This window comes from Actinia tenebrosa, unplaced genomic scaffold (genome assembly GCF_029948245.1).
Source record: "Actinia tenebrosa isolate PJP-AT-01 unplaced genomic scaffold, QUT_ActTen_1.0 PGA_scaffold15__27_contigs__length_11533743, whole genome shotgun sequence".
NCBI lineage: Eukaryota > Metazoa > Cnidaria > Anthozoa > Actiniaria > Actiniidae > Actinia > Actinia tenebrosa.
Genome location: NW_028292575.1, coordinates 1,333,282 through 1,358,901, shown reverse-complemented (window position 1 = coordinate 1,358,901; position 25,620 = coordinate 1,333,282). Strand labels below are relative to the sequence as shown.

Here is a 25,620-nt window from a genome sequence, read left to right as displayed (position 1 = left end):
AATAGTATAGGAAATCGCACGATCTCGAGCAAAGGCGAGTGCAATTAAAGAACTTTCAAAACATTACTCGTGTCTATTTATTCCAAATTGTACGAGAAGATCGTGCGATTTTTTATTTATAGTTCACTCAACAAAATTTCAGTAAAAAAATGCGAAGCGACGCCGTTCATCTTTGTCTATTTGCCGGCCAATTTTCAGTCCATCGCGCAACTGAAATGCATAAAAAAGATTAGTTCTTACGGCTTTGAAATTTTATTTATATGTTTTTTGAGTACAAAATGATAGAAAATAATTGTTTTGACATTGTTTTGGCCGTGTTGCCATAGCGACTTAATTTGGTACTCCTACGGAGTACGATTAACGCTATAATTGTACTCCTCTCGACCAATCAGATTCGAGTAATTTTGTGGAGTGTACTATAAGTCACTAAATAGATACTATTAGTTAGTGTTTAGTTTGATTTTATTTCACGGTTTAATTGCATCCGCTCTAACAAAGTCTTTCTAAGAATACTTTGAAAAGGGTCCCTGTTTACGTTTTAGAAGCCATTTACAGAATTCGTGTCCGTGCTGTATAAACGCTCGGCTTAATGTGTCGTTAAGGTTGCGATTTGTATTATAACATAACTAAGATATAACACGCGCTCTGATTGGTTCACCACCTATGAAGAAAAAATGTATGGAGCACTCGTATGGAGCACGCTGGTGACGTCAATTTGGTGAAGATTCGGTGAAAATTGCAAGCATTCTGATAAAACTAAAAAGACTACTAACTGGTCTACCTTTCTGTACATCTAAAGGTAAAATATAACTATTGATTTCCTTTCCATAAAAAGTTCATAGTGTATTTGCTTGAGCTCAAGTTTGGCTTACTAAAAACCTCGCCCTTCCACCGGCCAGCTCACTGCAGCGAAATCGAGAAGTCTTGCATTTGAGAAGTCAATTAGTTCAGTTTTTCTTTCTCAATCCGCCGTACAGGTCACCACAGTAGTCCAGCAAAACACTATGATGGTTACTGGAGTCCAAGTAAAGCCACTGATGCAATTTTTCGACTTAGTTTTCGAAAAATTTACGTTTCAAAATGTTCAGATAATTTGTGATGCAGCCAAGCTCCAACGAAGATCGCTAAATCGACTTCTCCTCAGTCAAATTAACTTTAATATTTTCTTGTGAATGAAAACGTTTAAGAATACATTTAGGAACTGCTTCCCTTACATAAATGTTTTGGAAAAAGTTTTTAAAATGAAGGTTGATACAAATTGAGCTGTTTTTGCTCCGACTGATTTCAAATTTAGCTCGAAAAGTATCGTGCTCGCATCTTAGGAGAATCTGTGATTTGATCAGAGCGAAATAAACAGTTTTTATCGCGTAAAGTTGTTCTTTATGTTATAAAAGCAATGTTCAATGCTATAGCAGTGCGTAAATCTATTGATGGTTTACGCGGATAGTTGGGAGAGCACGATGGTAGCGTAAGAGTTGCACGAGGCGGAGCACGCTAAGCATTGACCATTGCTTAAATATACATTTATTCATTGATCGCCAGGGCATTTAAATTAATTACCAATTCAAATAATCTTTGAATTGCCGGAATAAGACATAATATGCAACATACGCCGCGGATTTCTGCAACTCTGCTTATCGGCCAATACTTTGACTTTGTATTAATCTAGATAAGGACCTGCTAGTGTAGGCTCAATATTTAAATATTCAATACAATAATGATCACATTATTAATGCTTTAATGTGTTAAGGTGACTGCCTACTTTTGGAAATTGATTTAAGCTTTTTTTAAAACTTCGATTTTCCAAATTGAAATTTAATGCTGATTCCAAATCTGGAAAGAAAAATAGGGTGTCCCGAGCTCGTTTTCGAGATAATCAGCATTTAATGGAAGCCTACGCACGAGCTTTTGGAGTAAAAATTGCGCCACCGGAAGTGTTTAGAAAAAAATTAAGATTAATAAGATAATAGTTATTTGCAGACTATATGATTGCACGAACGAAGGCTAGTCAATCCTTCTACAATAATACATGGATATTTTCGACAAAAAGACAGAGAGATACATTGATTTGTCATATTTTGTAGTTTCGGTGCTCTTAATAAATCTCATAAAGTCGAACAAAAATCCCTACAAAAATCTATTTTTTCACGTGTTCCTGATTTAAACTTTTCCTAAAATGTTGATATAACCTAGATTTTTAGGAGTTTTTTCGAATGAGCTATTAAAAAATATAGAGTCCCGTGCAAAATTCGAGGGTTTTGCCCTGTTGAAGCTCAAAACGCGTATGGATCTTCAATAAAATCTTGTAGATTTTTCAGCGGTTTTGGAGCGCGCGCACATCGTGGCCTCAAATCGAACGTTCAAAAGTAGGCAGCCACCTTAAGGTGGCTGACTACTTTGGTAAATAATAAACAGAAAATTGAAAATTGAAACTTTTTAACCTGAAACTTAATACTGATTTTGAAAATGCAAAGAAAAATGGGGTGTCCCGAGCTTGTTTTTGAGATAATCACTCCAGAATGACATGCGTTTGTACAATTTTCGAAGGAAAATAGCGAAAATCAGCTCTGTACAAAAAAATCATAAAACCGTAACGAAGGAAGAAATATAAGTAATTTTTTTTGAACAAGTATCTTACACTATATTTATAAAATATTAATAAAAGTTGTTTTAATAAACTATTGTAGACAATGGAAAATCGTTTTTTTGTTCAGGTTCTACGGCGTGCAAGTTATCGTAAAAATTGAGCACAAAACAAGCAGAAGGATTTTTTACATCGTTCTAATAAACAGAATAGTATTAAACTTTGAAAAATAATGGGATATTACCTGTTATTCCGCAAAATAACAACAACAAAAAAGTGTAGAGTTCCGTGCAAAATTTTAGGGTTTTGTCCTCTTAAAATCGTGAAAATTATCCAGCGGTTTTTGAGCGCGCGCACGTCGTAGGCTCAAATCGAACGTTCAAAAGTAGTCAGCCACCTTAATACCCTATTATTTAAATAATACTTATGAATATTATTTTGATGGTTGTGTGAGGCTCGACTGAGAGTGCCACCACCGCCAACTCAATCATGTAAGATACTGAATATATCCCATCTTCCATCTGCTTTTACTTTTGGTCGATCAGTGCCGCTTAAACCAGCCAACAATTCCTTTCTTTAAGGTTCCTCCACTTTCGGTATCGATTCCTTCACGGCGAACAATAGCCCTTAGAAGTGTTGTGTGTTCCTTCATCATAGCATACATCTCATCAATCCTATCAAAGAGAAAGAAAAAAATAAAATAACTCGAACCCCATTGCTTACTAGTGCAACATAGAGTGGTTTTCGTATGAGTACATGGGAAACATTTAACAAATAGACATCAGTTTTTTATGTGTCTGTCCTCATATTGACGATAAATTGCGTCATCACATGTCAAAGTATACTACTTTGACAATGTTATGACAAAATATATTGTCAATAAGAGGACAGAAGCACATTAAAAACTGATGTCTATTTGTTTTTTACAATAACAAAAAAAAACTATAAAAACTTCTCATTTTTAGTGATCAAAATAAGCAATGGAAAGAGCGCGCGCTCGTTGACGTCAGCTTTATCTGTCTGTCCTCTTATTGATGATAAAAAATAACCAATCAGCGCGCGAGAAATTTTTAAGTTATTGTAAAAATATTTATGGAGATGATATTACTACGCCTTGTGGATCCACATACTACTTTGACAATGTGATGACACGCAATTTATCGTCATAAGAGTACAGACACATAAAAAACTGATGTCTATTTGTTAAGTATCTTTATTTTATTCTTCTTACTTATTCTCATGATCTTCTATCCTGTCAACGATTTGAGCCAAGGCAGGTGGGAGATTCGAGTCCTCATCTTCTGTCTTTTCAGGCTCGCCGAACCCTTGAATGGTGTCCAACACCTTTCAAACACATTTAGTTTTAGACAGTTACAAGGACAGCATGCACAGTAGTGGTAGTGGTAGGGGTAGGGGTAGGGGTAGGGGTAGGGGTAGGGGTAGGGGTAGGGGTAGGGGTAGGGGTAGGGGTAGGGGTAGGGGTAGGGGTAGGGGTAGGGGTAGGGGTAGGGGTAGGGGTAGGGGTAGGGGTAGGGGTAGGGGCAGTGGCAGTGGTAGCGGCGGCAGCAGCAGCAGCAGCAGTAGCAGTAATAGTATAGTTGCTATTGTTTTTTTGTCATTTAGTTACTGTTTATGCTGCTTCTGTTGTTGCTGCCGTGGTTGTAGTTGCAGCTGGCGCTGCTATTACTATATTCTGATGTTTTCTTTGCTACATACCCTGGCTTTTAAAGGAGATTTCCTATTTGGGTATGCCACGTGTTCGCTCACTTGAACTCGCCTCAAGATAAATGAAGGAAGAGATTCCTCAACCTCTATTAGGAGCTCAACCTGCAAACCAAAATATGTCTTTCATAAACCTTATTTTCAAAACCACACTCCCCCTCTTCCGCGCCCCTTTTTTTAATTTTAATGTTATTATTATTATTATTATTATTATTATTTTGTTCTCATAGTGTCTAATTATCTTACCTTGCATTTTTTAAGTTCAGAAATGCATATATTTTAAATATAAAGGGCCTGGTTACCATGGAAACTTCTATTCAAATACCTGCATGACGTAACGATCCATAACAGATTTTTGCTGAATCTTATCGATATCTCCGACAGCTAAACCGATCTGTAATATAAATGATATGCATGTTTAACCTGTGAAATGTAGAACAAGTCCAGAACAATAGTTACTCAAATTGGTCGCCATTATTAGATTATGCAGAATATTATGCAGAATATTTTTTCTTTGCTAAACCCGTATACCCCAAAATGTCTATACGTACCAACATATTCATCAGAATGATTGGCATTCCTAAGCAGAAGAGCAGAAAGAGTATGTTCATAGCAGGAGCGTAGTGCAGCTTGGAAGAAGGAATGAATGTGTCCTCGTAGTTTAGTTCTCCCAAAGTCATGGAGAAGGTCTTCATGATTGAGTACCACAGTGTGCTGTAGGCCAGCTGAGTGAAAACAAAATGAAGGGGAATTACGAACAAATAAGAATTAAGAAAGAAAAAAAGCAATATACCTTTCTTCTTTGGGCGTAAGTTACTACGTGTCATTACCTTGCGGTACCTAAGATGTTCCACGAGCGGGCCCATTCCATTTCCCTCTCCCCCTCCCTATCTCAAAAGATCATCCCTCTTTCTCCTTCCCCTCGTTATGACTGGAACGCTCATGGGAAGTTACAGGCACCCCAGGACTACCAAGAAACGGCCCTTTTTACCTTGTTGTCCATCAGCACAAAAAAGGTCGTCCCAAAAGCCATCAAAAACAAGGCAAAAAGAACCATAACCTGAAGAAACATCGAACAATGAATTAGAGTCCAAATAGTACATATATACATGGAACAGTGTTATATTACTGTAACTCCAGTTTCGAATTCTTGGAGTGCAACCACATGACTCAAAATCCATCGAGATTTGAATAACAATGAAACAGCTGAGCTGCCATATAGGTTGATCTAAGAGAAGCTAATAAGGAAAGCTTTGTTATCGTCAACCAATATGGCGGCTATGACGTAACATGAACTGAAAGAGTACACTTCTTTGCTAATGTAATGTTGTCCTCGTTCCATTTTTCTCAATGGTATGACACGGTCTCATTTTGTCTCATTAATTCAACAAATTCTTGAGATATATAGATATATATTTTGCCCCCTGCGTAAACTGGAATAAGTAAACATTTTCATTACCAAAGTAGCGTATTCTCTTTTACTAAGGACTGAGTCTCCCAGTTTGTGTTGAAGAAATAGAGAACGCGCGCGTGCGTTGTGTGCAGTTATAAAGCTCGCGGAGTTGGCAGAACACGAGAGAAATGTTAGGAAAAGGACGACACGTAGCGGAGTGCTTTTCGTCACTTCGCGAGTGATCTGCCAATCCCCAAGTGCTTTATAACTGCATACAGCACAGCAAGCAAGTTTTTTATTTATTTCATAAGATACGAATTACAATGACCTTTACTAAAAACGCGATAAGAGAACCTGCAGTCACTTACTTGAAGCAGTGTTTTGAACATAGTAGTTAGCATGATGACATATTTTCCATAAAAGGACATTCTTAAAATAGATAATAGAATGAAATACAAAAATATCAATTCTTTAATTATTTTATTATTGATATCCTGTCCTGTCCCGTCCTGTCCTGTCCCGTCCCGTCTCGTCAAGTCACATGACGTAACGTGGCGTCACCCAATATATCATTATCATTAGCATTCTGATTAATGCTATATAGTTATAGCCAAAACGTCATGCTTAAAAAAAATTATGCGTTTTATCCGTAATCTTACAATTAATTAATAATATAATATATATCGATATGACAGTAGCCTACATGCACTTGAAATTTAGCAGCGCCTGTCTTCTACTGAAAGAATCAATACCTTCTGAAGTACAAAATTAGGTTTAACCAGCCGAGAAAAAGCGAGAAGGCAGCAGCCTGTGGAACGTCGTGGTACTTGCACATCTTATAAGGGATTACATATACAAGTGCGCCTGCGTAGATTCCCCATTCGATGTAGTTGGTCAAATCTAAAAGGTACTTGAATCTCTGAAAGCAGGAAAAAAAATATGGTGAGTCCATAGGGAGCCCATGTAGATAAGCGAGAGAGATGAAGAAGTGTTACATTCCAGCTTAGCAGTGAATTTTGTTTCAGCCAATCACAGCGCGTTTAGCTGTTTTTCTGCTGGCCCTCATTCCCAGGCTACTGTATCCCAACTTTACTTTTTTCTTTTTGCCTTTAACTTTAACTGAAATATAATATACGTTCCTACAAAAAGTAGAAATATAAATCAATTTTTTAAATTTCTACTTACTAGTCTATAAATCTGCAGAATCTCTTTGCTAAGGTGAAAAACAGCTAGCACGATGACCAAAGTATGAAGCATACGAACGGTATATAATTGCTTGAAGAAAAAGAAAATCAATTAGGAAACGTCAACTGCTCCGTCATTATTAATTGATGGCTTTCAAAGCCGCCATGTTGGATGAATTTAACAAAGGATTCGTCATTAGTCTCTTTGGCAGGCCTGCTCTTTGGTTATGTCATCCAACATGGCCACCGTGACTTTTGTTATTTCATTCTTTTGGGAATGATTGAAAACCAGCAATAATGAGGTTTTTGGAAATATCACTAGCGATAGATACAGCAATTTCAAGAAAAGATTGACGAAGGTTTTGTCGCATATACCGAGCCCAAATTGCACTAAGGTCACAAGGATATGAATCTTTTCCTAAGCTTTGTCTGCACGTTTTCTGGGCATAAATTCTTTTGTGCTGACCAGATTCATTTGCATATAAATATGATACATTTCGAGCTTAGTAGTCTAAGCAACATGCAACTCATGCAACATGCAACTAAACCTTCGCTTTTTTTAAATTTTAAATAGCTGTTGATATGTTTACCACTGTAGTGTACTCTGCTAAGTAGGCGTTAGGATCCCCCTGAAATATAAATATGATCGAAATGTAAAACACATTTTAATCTCCGTAAGACCGCTCTATTACACTCTACACACCCACGTTTAATTTGTTGGGCATTTGTTATATTTGAGTGTAGGGAAATTCTATATTTACCTTTACAATCACAGGCGAGCCACATATACGTGTTTGGTTAATTTGAAAGCCACAAAACTCTTTATCATTGGATCTCAGATACACGACCAGCGTAGTAAAGCACAACAAGAAGGCAAGGTAGAGTGAGATGTTGATTGTGAAGGTAAGCCATCCAAATTTTTTCCTAATATAATATAAAACGTGAATATTTACTAAGGCACGATGTTGGAGGCAAGAATAGAGTGCGTAAAGTTGCCGAAAAAGTAATATAATAGACCCCTTGCATATGACTTCAAAGCAGCTCTATCTGGGGGACAAAACAAAAGAATTCCAATCTCCTGAGAATTGGAACCCCTTGTTTTATCCCCCAGAATGAGCTGCCTTCCAAAGTGCTGCAAGGGGTCTATACAAAGAGAGTATCACATGCATGTTATGGTAAGGGAGGTAATAGGTTGAGGGAGTGAACGATACGATACAGACACGGAAAATGAGTAAATAAAAATCAGGGTATTCTTTTTAAACCGTATTTGAATACATTCTTTATAAAAATGAACAGCGCCGTTAGATGAATCATAAACCATTATAATTTTGCTGTCTAGCAACGTGAGAAAATTAATAGCCAATCGAAGAAAGGCAAAGCACAAAAAGTTCCTATAGATTGGTTAAATTAGCATAAGGCGGCCATATTGGATTGCGGTTCTAATCTTTCTAGCATCCAACATGGCTACTTTCTTTACCATTTTAATTTCATCAAGAAGAAACAGACTGGGTGTGTCAGGCAGTTTTCCCGTCGTCTTTCAGCCATTGTCTGGAAAATATATATATAAGAAAGAATAATTACTTGGTCATTATATACCGGACGTCTTGATTTGGGTCGCTGCCGCAGTGGATTGAATAGTCCCTTTTACAGTTCTCTGCGCCATCTTGAAAGGTAGCCGTGCCTTTGCATCGAAGCGAGACAAACGGTGAGCTTGCAATGATAGAGACTTTTTTTAACACCTTGGACAATTATTCATATGTCTCTATCATTGCAAGCTCACTGTTCGTCTCGCTTCGATTCAAAGGCACGGCTACCTTTCAAGATGCCGCAGGGAACTGTGAAGGGGACTATTGCATCACCAATAGTCAACTACTGCGTACGCACATCCTTGCCGCCACCTTCTCACATATCACGTGGTTTTTGATTAATGACTTATTCCACGAACTTACTGCTATGAAATCATAAGATAATGTTTGTTAATGAACTTACTCTCAAAGCTATCATTGTGTCCGTGAGCTTCTGATCGGAACTGTTTTTGCCCTGAATTAGACCAAGATCGTACGTAATCTATAGAGAAATCAAAATGATTGTTACCACGTGCCATTCCCTTGATAATTAGATTCTTTGTTTGAGTTGAATCCATATCCGTGTGTCTTAACACGCACAACCGTTAAACAAAGAAATAATACTCTAGAGAATGTCACGTGGACTAAAATGGGAAAACATTTTGCCTAAGCTGAAAAGTCTTCTCAGCATTTATTGAATATTCATCTACGGTTCATCAGAAGATGAATATGAATATTTTATGCTTGGGACAGCCGTTTTGAGCAACGCACTCATCTCCGGGACCAAGCCTTGTCTGTCGTTTTGATGCTACAAATATTTTAATATATATCGATGAAAATATATTTATAGATTTCTGAAAATTAATCTGCCAAATAAGTTACTTTTCACAATTTACTTTACCTTGTAGTCTTTACTGTTTGGGTCCCCTTCGCTCGTTACACATTGATCTAAAATTTTCTATTGAAAAACGAAAAAAAGTGGCTTTTTAAAACGATCTGGAATCTGGAATAGTGAAAAATTCAATACTTTATGTGCAAGATCTCTGATGAGCGGAGAACAATCTCAAGGAAAGATAAAGATATAAATATAGTATTCATTCTGCAGAGGTTGAGGAAATTGCGTCGCACAATGCACTGGAATGCCATCTGGATGGCTAATACAACATTTGCCTGCAACATAGTAAATAAACATGAACAATGCCTGCTAGTAGCATAGCAAGTAGTCTACCTCAGCGACGTCAGGCATTCTCTTGACAAGTGTCTGAAGCTGCGCCAATCCTCCCCCAGGGGAAACTAACATGACGTCCTTCCATCTAGAAACACCAATACATGTATCACATCAAACGAGTAGCATCAGAAGATAATTACTCAGGCTTCCTATGGAATGCCCAAAGGTATAAAATGGCGATTTTTGTGTATATTTTTTTATCATTGTCCGTCACTAATTGCAAATTTGTTTCTAGTGCGAATGCGCATTGCCGCTAAGCTTGCAATAACAGGGGATCGCAGCACACATCAGGGAAAAAATCAGAGCTAAGACACAAGACCTTCAAAGTCCGAGTTTATAGTTTTATTAAAAGTGGTCTTGTACGATCACGTGAAGGCAACCATGTTGGATCGCACAAACATTGATAACGAGATAACGTTCTTTTTATGAGGGTTTAATTCCGTGAACTTAAAGATTATATATTCAGTTGGAATGTTGCACTAGTAAGCACTAGGTCACGTGACCTTAAAATTATTTATCAAAAAACCTACCTTTCGTGCTCTGCTATTTTCATAGCAACCTCGTGTTTGTCGGCGTTGATAGCAAGGTCCAGAACAGTTTGATTAAATTTATTCAAAAGAATTTGTTGCTCTGGAACTGATAACAGTCGAGAAACAATTTGGACGTGACCGGACATGGCAGCTAAATTGATAGCTGTGTTCTGCAATTCAAAAATAGAAAATATTGCTAAGAAAAATAAATTTCCCGTTGAGGTCGTAACCTCTATTTTGGCATGTACCTGATTTTTGTCCACTGTGTTAAGGCAGTCTGGATGGGACTGTAAAATATAATCTATACAAGTCTCTGATCCGTTCAGTGCTGCGAGATGTAATGGTGTACGTTCACTTCGGTCCCTATAAAAGAACATTGCGAATATCATTGAATTTCTAGGAAACTTCCATCCTCTCTGACTGTTGCACTACCCAAAACTAAAATGTCAGAAGACTACAGTTTCCTTTTTTACATAAACAAGGTGCGAGCAAGCGCGTTTTGGTACGATATTTTTAGCCAATTCCAAAGGAACTCCACGTGCGCAAGCTATCGAAAGAACCACCATTTAGAATTTGAGTGCACTGAATTGTGTTTCTGCTAGCCCGACCTAAAACCATTTATAAATTTTTTCAGTTTTTTCAAAACTGTTTGACTTTTTGTCAAAAATAGCTATTTATAAAATGAAAGCTTGCATTTTAGGAGGTGGAAGGGCATTTCCCTTTCCCCCTTTGCGCAAGTTTGGTATAGGTACTGACCTTTCGATCGTAGCTCCTTCAACTAAAAGCAACTCAGTAATATCTTCTTGACCTTCCCCCGCTGCCAAGTGAAGAGCAGTTCTTCCTTGTTTATTCTGAGCGTTGATCAAACGCGCGTTCCTTTTCTTGAGAAGCATTTGAACGATAGCCAGCCAGCCGTACCTGAACATATAAAAATATCACTTGACTTTTGTGGGCAAAAAATATCTAGTGCCTATGCCATGAATACGCAAGGAATGATATATCTGAATTTATCATTAGTGCTAAATAATTATGCTAGGTCATTGCTATGTGGAGAGCTGAAACTGAGGTGTATTCACGTATTCAGAACATCACATGAAGGGTTGAAAACCTCTTCAAAACCTTAAAAAAACATCTTATCCCTTCCCTTCTATTATTCTATTATTCTATCAATCCTATGCACGACACAAATATTAATGAACTGATTAATAATAATAACATATATGCTATATAAGGGGCGTATCCATGACTGTTCCTGCAACACAGGTATTCCTCTACGACGGTCCAGTATGCTTACTTTGCTCCGATGTGGAGGGGCGTGTCCAGAGAGTCTGACGTCACAGTTTTTGCTGCTTTGTTCTTCGATAAAAACAGGGTAATGTTCTACAGTAAAGGAGACAGGGAAATACAGTTCCTCTTACAAAGAAAAAAAATTATTGGAAAACTATATTAAACTAAACACAGGTTGTTTTTATTACCTTGAGATGCCCAGCTCTCGCTGCATAGTGAACTGGCGAGTACCCTGTAACATCTTTATCGACTATTAATGTTTTGCTAAGAGGACTCTGAAACCAAAATTGAAGGTAATTTAATAGAAATGCACGTTTTTCTTTGTATATTTTTACTTTTTACTTGAAGTTTTAGCTATTTCTTGGCGTTGCAAGGCACCTGAAGCACGAAGACAATAAAACGATGACCAAGAATCATAAGAAATTCGGAGCTAAACAGTACCCTTCAAGACAAAAATCCCACCCGGTAATCGAAAACGATAAAGCTTGCTACACTATGGAAAAGACGCTCGAAATTTAGTTTTATACCTTGCATAACGTTTCCATTACGCCCGCATGTCCGACTGCAGCATGAAATGCTGAGCGCCTCTCCGTGTCTTTTAGAGAAACATCAGCGCCTCTATCCAGCAAGACCTGTACGGTGTCATTAAATCCTGACGTGGAAGCTAGAAACAGCGGGGTACGGCATTTGTTATCTCGTGGATCAACTTGAGCGCCCTGAAATACAAAGCATTTTGGGCAGAATTCAATAAAAAATCCACCTAGCAATAAGGGAAGAAGCTATTTTAAAAACTATAGTAAACATATCTTTACAACTGGCTCCACTCCGCAAATTTTGATTTTTGGCGGGAAACTTTTCGCGCGCGCGTTTGACCTTGTTCCACAGGGAGCCCATCTATGACTTTTATTTCACTCTAATTCATCTACGTATCAGATGTGGAAACCATTTTAAAATGCCGTTATATGTATCTTTAAAAAAAGATAAAGATGGCTGATGATAAATAAGGAAAAGTTAGCAATGGGAAAAATAAAGAAATAAAATTAAAAAATAAACTAAAAAGTAAAAATAGAGGCAACGGAAGGAACTAGTAACTACTCGGTCCAGTCTTCTCTCTATGTTTTTAAACATGGCGCGTGAATCCAGGAATGTTTTGGGAATGTAAACTGTTGGATGTTCATTTGAAGCATTTCTTTTAAAAATAAGGTAAATATTTCTTTATTTTTAGCTTAATAAGAAGACGGGCAAGACATTGCTCAAGTAATGAAACAGATAGAGTTTCAATAATAATTCTTCTCAAACAAATTCAATATTTAACCTTGGTAGATTCGGTCCTCCTTTACATGTGCCGCAAACCTATAGTAATATTTGTTAGCTTGGTTCTATTGTATAACTTGGGATATTTTGTGGTTTCTATTGAATTATGTATCGAAGAAGAAGCCCGTTCTTTCATGAAGCTTAATAGGTATTTTAACATTGATTGAACTATTAATTGGTTGCAAGCATTCCCAAGAGAGTCAAAGAAAAAACATAGAGTCCACAATAGACCTTTCCCGAATTCGTTTGGATGACCACGAAACAATGGTTTGAAGTCGAGACTGAACTTGATTCTTTTATTCATCAAGTTCAACCTTGACTTGAAACCATTGTTTCGTGATCAGTCAAGCGAATTCGGGAAAGGTCTATTTGTGGTGCCGTTAACAGTGGATGCTAATGAGATATCTTTTGTAAAATGGCTCCAACATGGCCACGACATAACTTAACATGCAATCGAAGAATATAGGTTTATTAGCCAAATATCATGGAAATAGGTCTCATTTGTGCCTATGTCTTTTTAATATCCAGCAGTCTAATGTTGGCCTCATATTATGTTATTCACCACTTCTTCGAGTTACGTCCTCCCCTCCTTCTCCCCTGGCATCACTCAAAGCCCAGACCTTATAGAATAAAATGTTACCTGATCAATCAGAAAAGTTACAATTGGCATGTTACCACAAGCAGCAGCATGATGCAAGGGTGTCATGTTGTGTGCATCTTGCAGATCAGCTTTGCATATGTCTTTACTATGATTTACTAGCAACTGAACAATTTCTATAGATCCTTGGGCACAGGCAACATGGAAGGCAGTAGTTCCATCACTTTCCTAGAAAAAAAATTGATATCTTGAAACTAACAGTGTTGGGAAGGCATTTGTTCATTCCTGCTTTGTCTACAGGGTTAATCTCATGTCCCAATTCCAAGGAATCCCAAACAGAGTTGCCTATGAATGAGAGTATCTAATATATATAGCCCATTTTACCTTTGTATCATCAATGTGGCATCCACTCCTAAGACACAAATCTACAATCTGAAGAATAAACAAGAATGATAAATTATTTGAATTTTTTTAAAGGTTTTATCTATTGAAGGGTTTCCCTATTAAGTAACTAAAATAAAGTGCTTGTGCTAATGGCATAAACCAAACTTTTTTGGTTAAAAATAAATGTAAACTAAACATTATTTGATTTACTCCTTTGAAGCTAAAGGCTGCCGTTGAAAACTGTGTATGGACTGGTAGTTGAGGAATTCCTCCTGTTACAAGGTAATTAATCTTACTGGCTTTGTGCTTCTTGGGCAACAAAGTAATAGATTATGCTTGAGTGGGTTAAGCTAGGGGCAGTTTTCTGAATGGAATACAAAATATATGACCAAAAAACTTGAATTCATAATATTTTTTAGCAGTTATAGATTTTATTCTTGATGTACCTTCAGAATGCATTTATTCTAAGACAGACATTTACAATTTTTAACAATCAACTGGTGTCTATTTCAGACTATAGATTATCAAAAACACAATTTAGCTTGCCTGGTATAGCAGCAGTAACCAGGGAAATAGAATAATGAATGCAGGATCGGTGTAATCAAGTAAACCTCTGGTACTCACGGCAAAAAGTATATAACTATTGAGAAGTAATATTTTTTTGGGTGGTTTACTGGTCTTGCATAATCAAGTCTTTTATGGAGCTTCTATATTTAGCCACTCCAAGGTTGAGTTGGCAGTACAGTGCATTATGGGGCTATTTTAGAGGACTTATAATTATTTCCAAGACTGGCTATTTCATTCCCTAAAACATTAATAATGCATAATGCATTTTAATCATAGCAGACTCAAGCCAGTTTTCTAAGAGATCTGAAAGAGTTGTGTTCATAGATACGACTGAAGTCATTCTCTGACTAAGTTCTTCAATTTACATTTTCCAAATAGGCATTTTCATTCAAATTTATTAGCTGTTCTATCATTTAAGTTTTTAATATGATAATGCATGTGTTTAGTCCTCTTTACTTTTTTTGATAATACAGTACACCTTTCATCATTGCCCTCAAATATAGTATTCTATTTTTTATCAATCTTTTTTTAGTATACTTACCGGAAGTATACCACTATCTGCTGCCAGATGTAACAGCGTACTTCCATCAGAACCAACATTGTAGAATAATGGCGCTGTATCTAACTTTTTTGCTTGCACTGAAAATATGTTAACATGTTGTTACAGCACAAATCACAAAAGTATGAACCAAATTTGATGTATTCACATACTTCTGTACACAGGCAAGCAAGTGTTTGTATGCCTTATTTGGTAAAACCACTGAGCTAGGTTTGCATCAAAATGTGCCAGTTTAATTTACAGAACCCATGCATAGAAGTATGTGAATACATAATTTATATATATTGTGGTCATACTTTTGCACGTAGGACTGTAATTAGTTATTAGTTAATTTTATAGATAAACCAATTTCTGAAAAAAATGATTCATGAAATTACATGGGGAATTCAAGTCCATGATGCAAATTTGCTTCTTACTCCCACCCCCAAAGTTATTTACTTTCATTTTTTGCACAGAAGATTAAATGTAGGATTAGATATTTGAAATTAATATTTACCTTCTTCAAAAAGGTACTGTGCAACATCACTTGCTCCTTTAGCCACAGCAATTGCAAGGGGAGTCATATTATCTTCACTTTTCTCTGTTATCTCTGCTCCTAGATTGACCTTCACATGTGAAATAAATAAATAATGATTATAGTGATTCATATTTAGTTAACAGAATAATAATGATATAGACATCAGATGATGATGACGACAATGCCGATGATGATGATGGTGGTGGTAGTAGTGGAGTTGATGATGATGAGGATTATGATGATGATGATGATGGTTAAGGAATGAAGAGAGGAAGGAAGGGAGGAAGGAATGAAGGAAAGATAAAATGAATATGAATTATCAAAAGGGCCAGAAATATAAAAACTTAAAATTTAAAATTACTTTGGAGAAAACCAAATAATCAAACAATCATTTGTTTAAACTTAAGTTATAAATAAATGTAAAATGCATGAAGCAATGACTTGAAACTCACCAGTATTTTACATATCATTACATTATCAAGTTGAGCAGCAATATGTAATGGCGTGTAATCTCCATGTCCCTTGGCATTGATAGGACATCTTTTTCGTGATGAGATAGCCTAATAAATAAATGAAATTAGAGTAGATATCCCATACTCTATATTCTTTCAAGACTATTGAATCAAGAAGAAAGGAGACATTTTTCCCCATACCTGCACAATGTTTTCATCTTCAGTACGCACAGCTTCATGTAAAGGAGTGTCTCCTCGTCCATCTTTGGATTTAACGTCTGCCCCACTTTTAAGAAGTAAGATGACAATGTTGAGGTGTTTTCCAGTGATGGCGTTGTGCAACGGAGTCTTGCCAAAAGAATCACAGAGGTTTACATCTGATGACAAAAAATTTAGATTTGAATGAAATCTCCAATGAACAGAACCCCAAAGAGAAATTATTTACAATTGTGGTTGACATTGCCATCATAGATTTTACAACTTAATTGAAGTCCCCTAATAATAGGTTCGTTTCCAATTCTCAGGAAATTGAAATTCTTTTGTTTTTTGTTTCTTCCAAATTGAGCTCCTTGGTTTTGTAGCTACTTGTTTATCCCTTCTCGCTCTGTTGATAATGCAGAAAAGTGCATCTTGGAAAACAACATTTTTGGTTTATCTCTGTTGTGAGTAGCCAATCACAACAATTTAAGTGGCTAGACCCTGACACCCTCAGTTCTTCTACTTAAGGTAAATATTTGAGCTTCCCCCCTCCCTCCCCCCTTAGTAATCAAGACAGTGGCAAGAGCTACATGTATTAGCTCACCAACTCCTTTGCTTATTAGAAGTTTTTCAACTTCTGCTTCATCTCCAGATAACGAAGCATGGTGGAGTTTCTGGGTTTTTGATAGCTTCTGTGAGTAAGGAAAAAGGAATAAAATTAAAATTAAAAAATTAAAGAGGAAATGCTTTTCTTTTTGCCTGCTATTTTTAGTTGTAATCTTAGCTATTTGAAAAGAAAACTGGGAAAAGAAAAAAAGCAAATGTATAAAAATGTATGTAAAAAGTAGAGAGGAGAAGAGAAGAGAAGAAAAATTAAAAAAAAAATAATAATAGGGATGTTAAAAAAAGGGAAATGCAAAAGCAAAGATAGAAGAAAAAATGCATGTAAAGAGCTGATAAGAGAGGACAATACAAGAGAACATATACTATAGTTGAAAAAAAATAGACAAAATTAATGTAAAAAAAAAAAAAAAAGGAAAAACAAAGATAGAAGAAAATAGCAAATCTATAAACGGACATTTCATGCCTCTCTGCCTAGCTTCAAACACATGAGTAAAACGTAAATGGAGGCCACTTTGTGATTATACAAAACACTGATTTTAAAAAGTTTTAGTAAATTAGCTAAGTTAACAAAATAACTTGTACCTAAACGAAAGCCTCGGCTACAGCGTATGCTTCTTACTATGAAGAGTCTACGGTCACTTGACACTCATAATAACATTAACATCAGGCCACCGGAAACGGTGACATGAGGTCATCTGATATTCTCGAACAATCGTTGACTCACGAGGAACACACGTTCATATTGTTACCGTTCTTTTATATCATTTATAAGCATTTAGGACCTGATTACTTCTTTGTTGTAAGTACTTTATGATTCAATGGGACTATTATAGCATGTTAATCACGAATTACCATTTATATATCATGTATTTGTAATCATTATTTTGTAGAATCACTTCTGCATCGTCATCGTAATAAAATAGACAATACGAGCATCGAGGGGTAATTCTTCATGCAGAAGTGATTTAACAAAACCAAAATAGTAACTATGGTCATAATAAGTTGCTCTGTCCCGTCGTGTGACTTCAAAACGGCCGATGGCTCAGAAGAATTGGTCATCGCCATACTAAAGAACCACAACCTAGCACATCAAACCAATCAAGCGACGGCCGCTGTACCAGCGCCCACGCCAAGCGTACGTGCCCCGTCCCTTGATCGACCGAAAATTGATGTCGGCATATCGACAGAAGAATGGAACATTTTTGTGAGAAGATGGAACGTCTTCCGCACTGGCTCAGCCATCAACGAGGCCACAGCACCGGCCCAGCTGTTCCAGTGCGCAGGTCCCCAATTGGGAGATAACATCCTCAAAACGAATCCAACCGCCACCTCTGGCACTTTGGAGCAGTTACTAGACACGATGCGCTCCCTAGCAGTCATTCCTGTGGCAACCGGCGTATTGAGAACTGAACTACTTCAGCTTCGACAAGAGCGCGACGAACCATTTCGCTCCTTTGCCGCCAGAGTCAGAGGAAAGGCAGAAACATGCGAATTCTCCTCAAAATGCGAATGTGGAAAAGACGTCGATTACACGCCTCACATGTCACGTGACGTCCTCCTAAATGGGATCGCCGACCCAGATATACGCCGCGAGATCCTGGGAACCAAAAAAATTATCCAAACACCAGTGAACGAGGTAATCTCACTCGTCGAGAGCAAAGAAAAGGCCCGCAATGCGTTACCGTCATCTAGCCTATCAGCCATGTCGTCGTTCCGTCGCCAACAGAACCCACGAACTGACACCCCGGCCACAACTCCACCACCGGTACCATCTCCCACAGACCAGTGTAAAGAGGCTACATGTCCGGACTGCCAACAAAGGTTCAAAATATACACGGTAGGAGCAAGGGGCTGGAACACCAAGCCCCATCAGGTCTGCATCACCTGCTATCGAAACCGTCGCCGCAGCAAACGCACGCGAGGAACGCCCTCAGCCTCGACATCCGCAGTCCACGCCAGCCAAGACCCCGAACAGATCTCTCAGATGGCGGCACTCCATCAACATCCAGTCCGCCCTACACGACCAAAGCGTCGACAAAGGAAACGGCGAAGGACGACACACAGTTCCACCGACAACCACGCGCCGATTGCACTCGACCATCATATCTTCTCAAAGGGTGAATGGCGCCGGGCACGCCTCCAAGCTCATCCCACGATCAGCATCAAGATCAACGCCGATTCCCCAGCAACCGATACCAGCAGCAGTCAAGGGAGTACGTACACACCTCAAGCTGAAGTATCAGCCGTCGCCGATACCGGAGCACAGTCAGACCTATGGTCCCTAACAGACTTCCTGGCCAGCGGATTCTCGCGGGACATGCTAACCCCCGTCAGCCTCAGTCTATCGGCAGCCAACCGTTCACCGATCCCCATAGAGGGTGCTTTCTTTGCCAAACTTACCAGCAGGAATAGCACCGGAAGAGAGGTAACATGCCGCTCTATGGTATACGTCAGCAGCGCAGTGAACACCATGTATCTATCATGTGAAACGCTATTCAACCTAGCAATCTTGCCACAAGATTTCCCAGCAAGTGCCCGCAGCTCACATGTAAAATCCACGAGCCAAAACACAGACGCAGCCAGCCACGCCTCAGATGACGCATGCTCATGCCCTCGTAGAGCAACAGCCCCCAGCCGACCGTCGGAACTGCCGTTCCCATGCACACCTGAAAACAATGGAAAGATGAAAGCTTGGCTCTTGGACAGATATGCCTCATCCACTTTCAACACATGCCCTCACCAAACCTTGCCACGTATGGAAGGACCAGCAATAGAGATTCACGTTGACCCCAACGCAACTCCAAAGGCCTGCCACACCGCAGCTACTATACCCATCCACTGGCAGCAACAGGTGTACGACGACCTCATTCGCGACGAAGCTCTCGGTGTCATCGAAAGAGTGCCATATGGCGAGCCTGTCACATGGTGCCACAGAATGGTCGTCACTAGAAAACATGATGGTTCACCTCGCCGCACTGTCGACCTGTCACCACTGAATAAATTCTGCCAACGTGAAACATTTGCTACCGAATCGCCCTTCCACCTTGCACGCCGGGTACCCAAGGACAGTTGGAAAACGGTCACCGATGCCTGGAATGGCTACCACAGTGTCCCTCTACGGCAATCTGACCGCCATCTAACAACGTTCATCACACCCTTTGGGCGCTGGCGCTACACGAGAGCACCACAGGGATTCCTCTCATCTGGTGACGGATACAACCGTCGCTTCGATGCCATCCTCTCTAGCTTCGACCGCAAGGAACGCTGTGTCGATGACTTGATACACCACGATGCTACCTTGGAGCAGCACTGGTGGCGGACCATCGACTTGCTTTCACATCTGAGCCAAACCGGAGTCGTATTGAACCCAGACAAGTTCCAATTCGCCAGCAAATGCGTTGACTTTGCAGGCTTCAGGATCTCTGACTCTACCATCGAGCCGCTACCGAAGTACCTGGACGCCATTCGGGACTTTCCCTCGCCCTCTTCTACTACAGACATCAGGAGCTGGTTTGGGCTCGTGAACCAAGTAGCCAATTATGCACAACTACGTGACACAATGTCCCCATTCAAGCCATTCCTCAGCCCTCGGTGCAAGTTCTCATGGTCTACAGAACTTGAGGACGCCTTCCAAGCCTCCAAACAGGCCATAGTCGATGCCATCCGCAAAGGGGTCGAGATATTCGACATACAGCGTCGTACATGCCTGCGTCCTGACTGGTCCAAACGTGGGATTGGGTACTTCCTACTCCAGCAACATTGCGACTGCCCGTCCGGAATACCCGACTGCTGCCCAGGAGGATGGAGGATCACCCTAGCGGGATCACGCTTCCTATCCCCTGCAGAGCAACGCTATGCAGCCATCGAAGGTGAAGCCCTCGCTGTCGCATGGGGCCTCGAGCAGACCCGCTACTTTACACAGGGATGTGACAACCTCGTGGTAGTAACTGACCACAGGCCACTGACCAAAATCCTTGGCGACCGCACGCTCGACGAGATAACTAACTCGCGGCTCTTCAGACTCAAACAGCGAACGCTCCCATGGCGCTTTGACATTGTGCATCTACCAGGCAAGCTAAACCACGCAGCCGACGCAACCTCACGACACCCATCGCCATCGGGATCATACAGCTCACCAGACAAACAAGAGTCGATGTTGATGGCCTCAATCCGCAGTGAAGCAATACAACTTGGCATGATCTCATGGGCGCACATAGCACAACACACGGCCACCGACTCGTCACTCAGCCGCCTGCTCAACATCATCGAGCAAGGTCATCAAGCGTCCTATCAAACCGATCCTGAGCTTGCAGCCTTCTGGCCACTGCGCGAGTCCCTCTATGTGAAACATGGTGTTCTCATGTACCAGGACCGGGTTGTGATCCCCACATCCCTTCGCCCACAAGTCTTACAGCATCTCCACGCAGCACACCAGGGTACCTCGACTATGGAACAACGCGCCCGCATGATCGTCTACTGGCCCGGAATGACAAAGGACATAAAGTCAACCAGAGACAGATGCGTGGATTGTAATAGAAACGCACCCTCACAGGCGTCACCACCGCCCATACTATCACAACCGCCCTCAACCCCATTTGAAGCAGTGTTCGCAGACTTCTTCACCTACGGAGGCCAACACTACCTTGTGGTGGGAGATCGCCTGTCAGGTTGGGTGGAGATATTTGGCTCACCTTCCAGCACCAACCTCGCAGGTGCCAATGGTCTGATCCGCCATCTTCGATCATTCTTCGCTACCTTTGGAGTACCCGAAGAAATCTCTAGCGATGGGGGACCGGAATTTACAGCAGGATGCACAGAAGTCTTTCTGCGCCACTGGGGTATACAGCACCGCCTCTCCTCTGCTCACTTTCCCCAGTCCAACGGCAGAGCGGAAGTAGCCGTCAAGACCGCAAAACGTCTTTTGATGTCTAACACAGGGCCATCTGGGAACTTAAACCATGACCGCTTCCTGCAAGCCATGCTACAGCTGCGAAATACGCCCGACCCAGACTGCAGCCTCTCACCAGCAGAAATTGTCTTTGGACGTCCACTACGCGACACCCTATCCTTCGCCAACCGATTGGAGAAGTACTCAAATCCTAATATTCGACCACTCTGGCGCGAGGCATGGACAGCAAAGGAGGAGGCCCTGCGCACCAGGATGTCACGATCAACAGAATCTCTCAAAGCGCACTCTCGGCCTCTACGCCCACTATCGGTCGGCGACAAGGTCTTCCTTCAGAATCAACAAGGACCTCACCCAACCAAATGGGACCGCTCTGGCACTATAGTCGAAACAAGGACACATGACCAGTACATGGTAAAAGTGGATGGCTCGGGACGACTAACGCTACGAAACCGTCGCTTCCTCCGTGCATACACGCCTGCAACACCACGAATCGTCACAGAGCCTTCCCCACACAGACAACAAGACAAAGAGTCAGCTGAACCAAAACCAATTCCACCCGCTCAGCCGTTACACAACACTGCAGCACCCCAGGAAATTCAGCAAGACCAAGATCCACCCCCCCTCATGGAGAACAAAGCTCACGCACCATCAGACGAAGAGGCCGCCTCACCCGTGACCCCAAGTGTCGACCCATCCCCGGAACCATCACCACATCAACCAGATCAGCAGACACCAATTCACCGCCCTCGACGAAACTGTGGCCCACCCAAACGGTACGAGCCTGAATCTGGCAACTGGATCCAGCACTCAGCCTGCTCATCCACAATGCCTTATGGACTCCCAGTCTTGGGGGGGGATGAAGAGTCTACGGTCACTTGACACTCATAATAACATTAACATCAGGCCACCGGAAACGGTGACATGAGGTCATCTGATATTCTCGAACGATCGTTGACTCACGAGGAACACACGTTCATATTGTTACCGTTCTTTTATATCATTTATAAGCATTTAGGACCTGATTACTTCTTTGTTGTAAGTACTTTATGATTCAATGGGACTATTATAGCATGTTAATCACGAATTACCATTTATATATCATGTATTTGTAATCATTATTTTGTAGAATCACTTCTGCATCGTCATCGTAATAAAATAGACAATACGAGCATCGAGGGGTAATTCTTCATACTAAACCAAAGTGAAGTTGGTGTCAGGTTTTAGAGTCAGATTTTTGAGTCAGGTTTTCGGATCTAGTATCAGATTTTTTCCGGGGGGCGTCACATCATGTTGAACACAAAGTGCTCTATATTCGTAGAAACGCTTTAATTTACTATAAAACCCACACCAAGCTTTTATACTCACACGATATTTCTTGAGATTCGTTGTCTTTGGGGATCGAAACACTCACCTCAAAGAAAATAAACAGCGGTTTCAGATTTTTTGAGCTGTTTTATCTACCATCAACGGGCTTCATGCCACAAATACTTCGAGTACCGCTCCCATATATCGAGTTACTGAACCCTTTTATTTCAAAATGTTGACGCACTTTTTCTTAACGAAAAATATCCATGCTTTACGTCGAATAAGCCAAGCCGTAGTTTGATGTCCAAATAAACTGTCGATGAAGCAGTACACATAAAAGTATTAAGAAATATCACTTGTTGTCAGATTTTTGAGTCAGATTTTTCTGTCACGCCGCGTGAGAGAGTGATCAACAAAATTCTCTTTTCAACCATTATATTTTTCTTGAATTTTGACATCTCCCAACAAGCGTCATTTCTAAGGGATCTTCATGAACGCATTTGGAAGTCACAATCAAGTCTCCCGAAGAAATATCACTTGTTGTCAGATTTTTGAGTCAGATTTTTCTGTCACGCCGCTTGAAAGAGTGATCATGTTACAGCGGATTGCACGGTTACAAAATTCAAAAGACAACGAATCTCAAGAAATATCGTGTGAGTAAAGCTTGGTGTTGGTTTTATAGTAAATCAAAGCGTTTCTACGAATATAGAGCACTTTGTGTTCAACATGATGTAATGCCCCCCGGAAAAAATCTGACCCTAGATCCGAAAACCTGACTCAAAAATCTGACTCTAAAACCTGACACCAACTTCACTCTGGTTCTTACTAATCCTATGTAAATCATTCCTTCAGAAAAAGGCTTTCAAGAAAGATTTCTAACTGTTATTCTTGCGATAAACTTTGCGGAAGAACTCAATAACAAAACACTAAACATGCTGTCTAGTGTTTTGTCATAATTCTTCATTATTAAGTAAGATTAAAAAAAAGTGCGCCTCGCTAATTATTCTTTTAACATGAAAACCTTATTTTAAAAGATTATTGGAGCTTAAATAACTTGGTCTCCAATAGTATTTGTGCATATATATCTCCAGTTATCGTGCATACGTATTACATATGTAATGAAATCCTGTAGATCAATGCAATAAATCAGTTAGTTTTACTGCATTAATTATTGCATTAATAAATAGTTTTCAAAAGTTTTACTGATATACGTAATTAATGCGAGAAATATTTTTTGTAAGCATTGTAATAAGCATATACCTGAGGTGCTTTGTTGGCAGACTTCCGACGGTTTTTCTTAGATTTACCGCTTTTAGAATTGAAATTAAAGTCAAGCTCTATGCTTTCACAGTCGTCTGCTTCATCGAAAAATGCCCGACTGAACTTACGAAACTTATCGGAATAATTTGTATCGTCATACAAATCTGAAACGGAGGATACTTCGTGTTTCTGCATCTCTTTCCTGTACGACGAGAGATTTCTTGGAAGAAGTGATTGCCTCGTTTCCGTGGTTTTAACTTGAGCTCCTGACATTCCAGTGTCTGTTATGGTCTCGTAACACTTTACTTGACACAAAGAACTTCTGAAGGAAACGTGTAAAGACACGGCTCGATATTGTACTTTCGTTACTAAGTGAACAAACTATGTGTCGGATTGGTTTGTATTTTGCCTCGTTTGTTGACATTATAGTTTTGTAAACCTACTTTTCGTTTGCCCGAATACTTTTGTTCTCGAAATCTGCTGTTAATTTTGCGCTCGTTGGTTATATTTACTTTTTTTTCCCTGCTAAAACTTAAGATGTTTCTTGTTTTCCCCCTATCTATTTATGGTTGCTTCATCATTGATTGAATTCCTTCGATTTTTCATTAAATACGTATTAAATAGGTAATAAATCTGTAAATAAAAACAATTAAAAGCTCGGTGAGACATTGCTATATCATTGAAAAATAATCGCCTCCATTCCTTTTGGTTTCTGACTAGGAGTTTTGTTTCATTTCCTCTTGACCATACCACTCTAGTTTTGTTATTTGCTTGTCCAGTTTCGGTACTTTAATCAGTATGTATTTCAGTATTCGTAGCAATTTTTAATAACGTATTTTACATGTGTTTGATTATTTATTAGAAAGGTCTTCATCAAACATTTTTTTGTTGATGTGCAGGATATCATAGTAGATTGGTTATATGCTGTAGGGAAGAATTTTATTTGCTATTTTTAAACTGTTTTGTTGATTGTCCAGTTTCGGTACTCTAATCAGTATGTATTTCAGTATTCGTAGTAATTTTTAATAACATATTTTACATGTATTTGATTATTTATTAAAAAGGTCTTCACCAAACATTTTTTTGTTGATGTGTAGAATATCATAGTAGATTGGTTATATGCTGTAGGGAAGAATTTTGTTTGCTATTTTTAAACTGTTTTGGGGGGCTATTGGAAGAAAGAAAGGAAGGAAGGAAGGAAGGAAGGAAGGAAGGAAGGAAGGAAAGAAAAAAGGAAAAAGAAAGAAAGAAAGGAAGGAAGGAAGGAAGTAAGGAAGAAAGAAAGAAAGGAAGAAAAAAAGGAAGACAGAAAAAAGAAATATCGAAAGAACGAAACAATTATAGATATAGAAATACAAATGATTAGATGTGATTTATCATGAGGTTTTGCATGTTACGTCACGCTGTAGAGAAAGTTGTTTCATCTAAAAAAGGAGTTGA

General features: G+C 39.5%; 2 protein-coding genes across 6 annotated transcripts in view; one reads left to right on the top strand and one right to left on the bottom strand.

Moving 5' to 3' along the window:
• Positions 1 to 510: 510 nt before the first annotated feature.
• LOC116308920 (transient receptor potential cation channel subfamily A member 1) overlaps positions 511 to 25,620 on the bottom strand; it is a 26,233-nt gene continuing 1,123 nt past the window's right edge. For 2 of the 3 annotated variants that reach the window (XM_089030482.1, XM_089030483.1), the window contains exons 4-31: positions 16,687 to 16,774; positions 16,086 to 16,261; positions 15,885 to 15,992; positions 15,412 to 15,520; positions 14,898 to 14,995; positions 13,790 to 13,837; positions 13,448 to 13,633; positions 12,021 to 12,209; positions 11,682 to 11,768; positions 11,501 to 11,586; positions 10,963 to 11,124; positions 10,455 to 10,569; positions 10,207 to 10,376; positions 9,677 to 9,761; positions 9,350 to 9,406; positions 8,873 to 8,950; positions 8,361 to 8,431; positions 7,645 to 7,807; positions 7,474 to 7,512; positions 6,885 to 6,974; positions 6,452 to 6,618; positions 6,068 to 6,128; positions 5,298 to 5,366; positions 4,858 to 5,031; positions 4,632 to 4,700; positions 4,301 to 4,411; positions 3,816 to 3,928; positions 511 to 3,258 (exon numbers count right to left, since the gene is read on the bottom strand). In XM_089030482.1, the coding sequence (XP_088886608.1) occupies positions 3,126 to 3,258; positions 3,816 to 3,928; positions 4,301 to 4,411; positions 4,632 to 4,700; positions 4,858 to 5,031; positions 5,298 to 5,366; positions 6,068 to 6,128; positions 6,452 to 6,618; positions 6,885 to 6,974; positions 7,474 to 7,512; positions 7,645 to 7,807; positions 8,361 to 8,431; positions 8,873 to 8,950; positions 9,350 to 9,406; positions 9,677 to 9,761; positions 10,207 to 10,376; positions 10,455 to 10,569; positions 10,963 to 11,124; positions 11,501 to 11,586; positions 11,682 to 11,768; positions 12,021 to 12,209; positions 13,448 to 13,633; positions 13,790 to 13,837; positions 14,898 to 14,995; positions 15,412 to 15,520; positions 15,885 to 15,992; positions 16,086 to 16,261; positions 16,687 to 16,774 (3,102 nt within the window). In that variant the 3' untranslated portion in view covers positions 511 to 3,125. Of the gene's footprint in view, positions 3,259 to 3,815; positions 3,929 to 4,300; positions 4,412 to 4,631; positions 4,701 to 4,857; positions 5,032 to 5,297; positions 5,367 to 6,067; positions 6,129 to 6,451; positions 6,619 to 6,884; positions 6,975 to 7,473; positions 7,513 to 7,644; positions 7,808 to 8,360; positions 8,432 to 8,872; positions 8,951 to 9,349; positions 9,407 to 9,676; positions 9,762 to 10,206; positions 10,377 to 10,454; positions 10,570 to 10,962; positions 11,125 to 11,500; positions 11,587 to 11,681; positions 11,769 to 12,020; positions 12,210 to 13,447; positions 13,634 to 13,789; positions 13,838 to 14,897; positions 14,996 to 15,411; positions 15,521 to 15,884; positions 15,993 to 16,085; positions 16,262 to 16,686; positions 16,775 to 24,180; positions 24,774 to 25,620 lie in introns of those variants that run through there. The other variant, XM_089030481.1, reaches the window with a different exon arrangement.
• The window catches only part of LOC148910800 (uncharacterized), a 24,439-nt gene continuing 16,142 nt past the window's right edge, over positions 17,324 to 25,620 (top strand). The window contains exons 1-2 of one of the 3 annotated variants that reach the window (XR_016119864.1): positions 17,324 to 22,650; positions 22,742 to 22,783. Coding sequence is in view for 1 of the 3 variants with exons in the window: in XM_089030480.1 (XP_088886606.1) it covers positions 17,695 to 22,494 (4,800 nt within the window). In the remaining 2 variants the exon portion in view is untranslated. Of the gene's footprint in view, positions 22,784 to 25,620 lie in introns of those variants that run through there. The other 2 variants (XM_089030480.1, XR_016119863.1) reach the window with 2 other exon arrangements.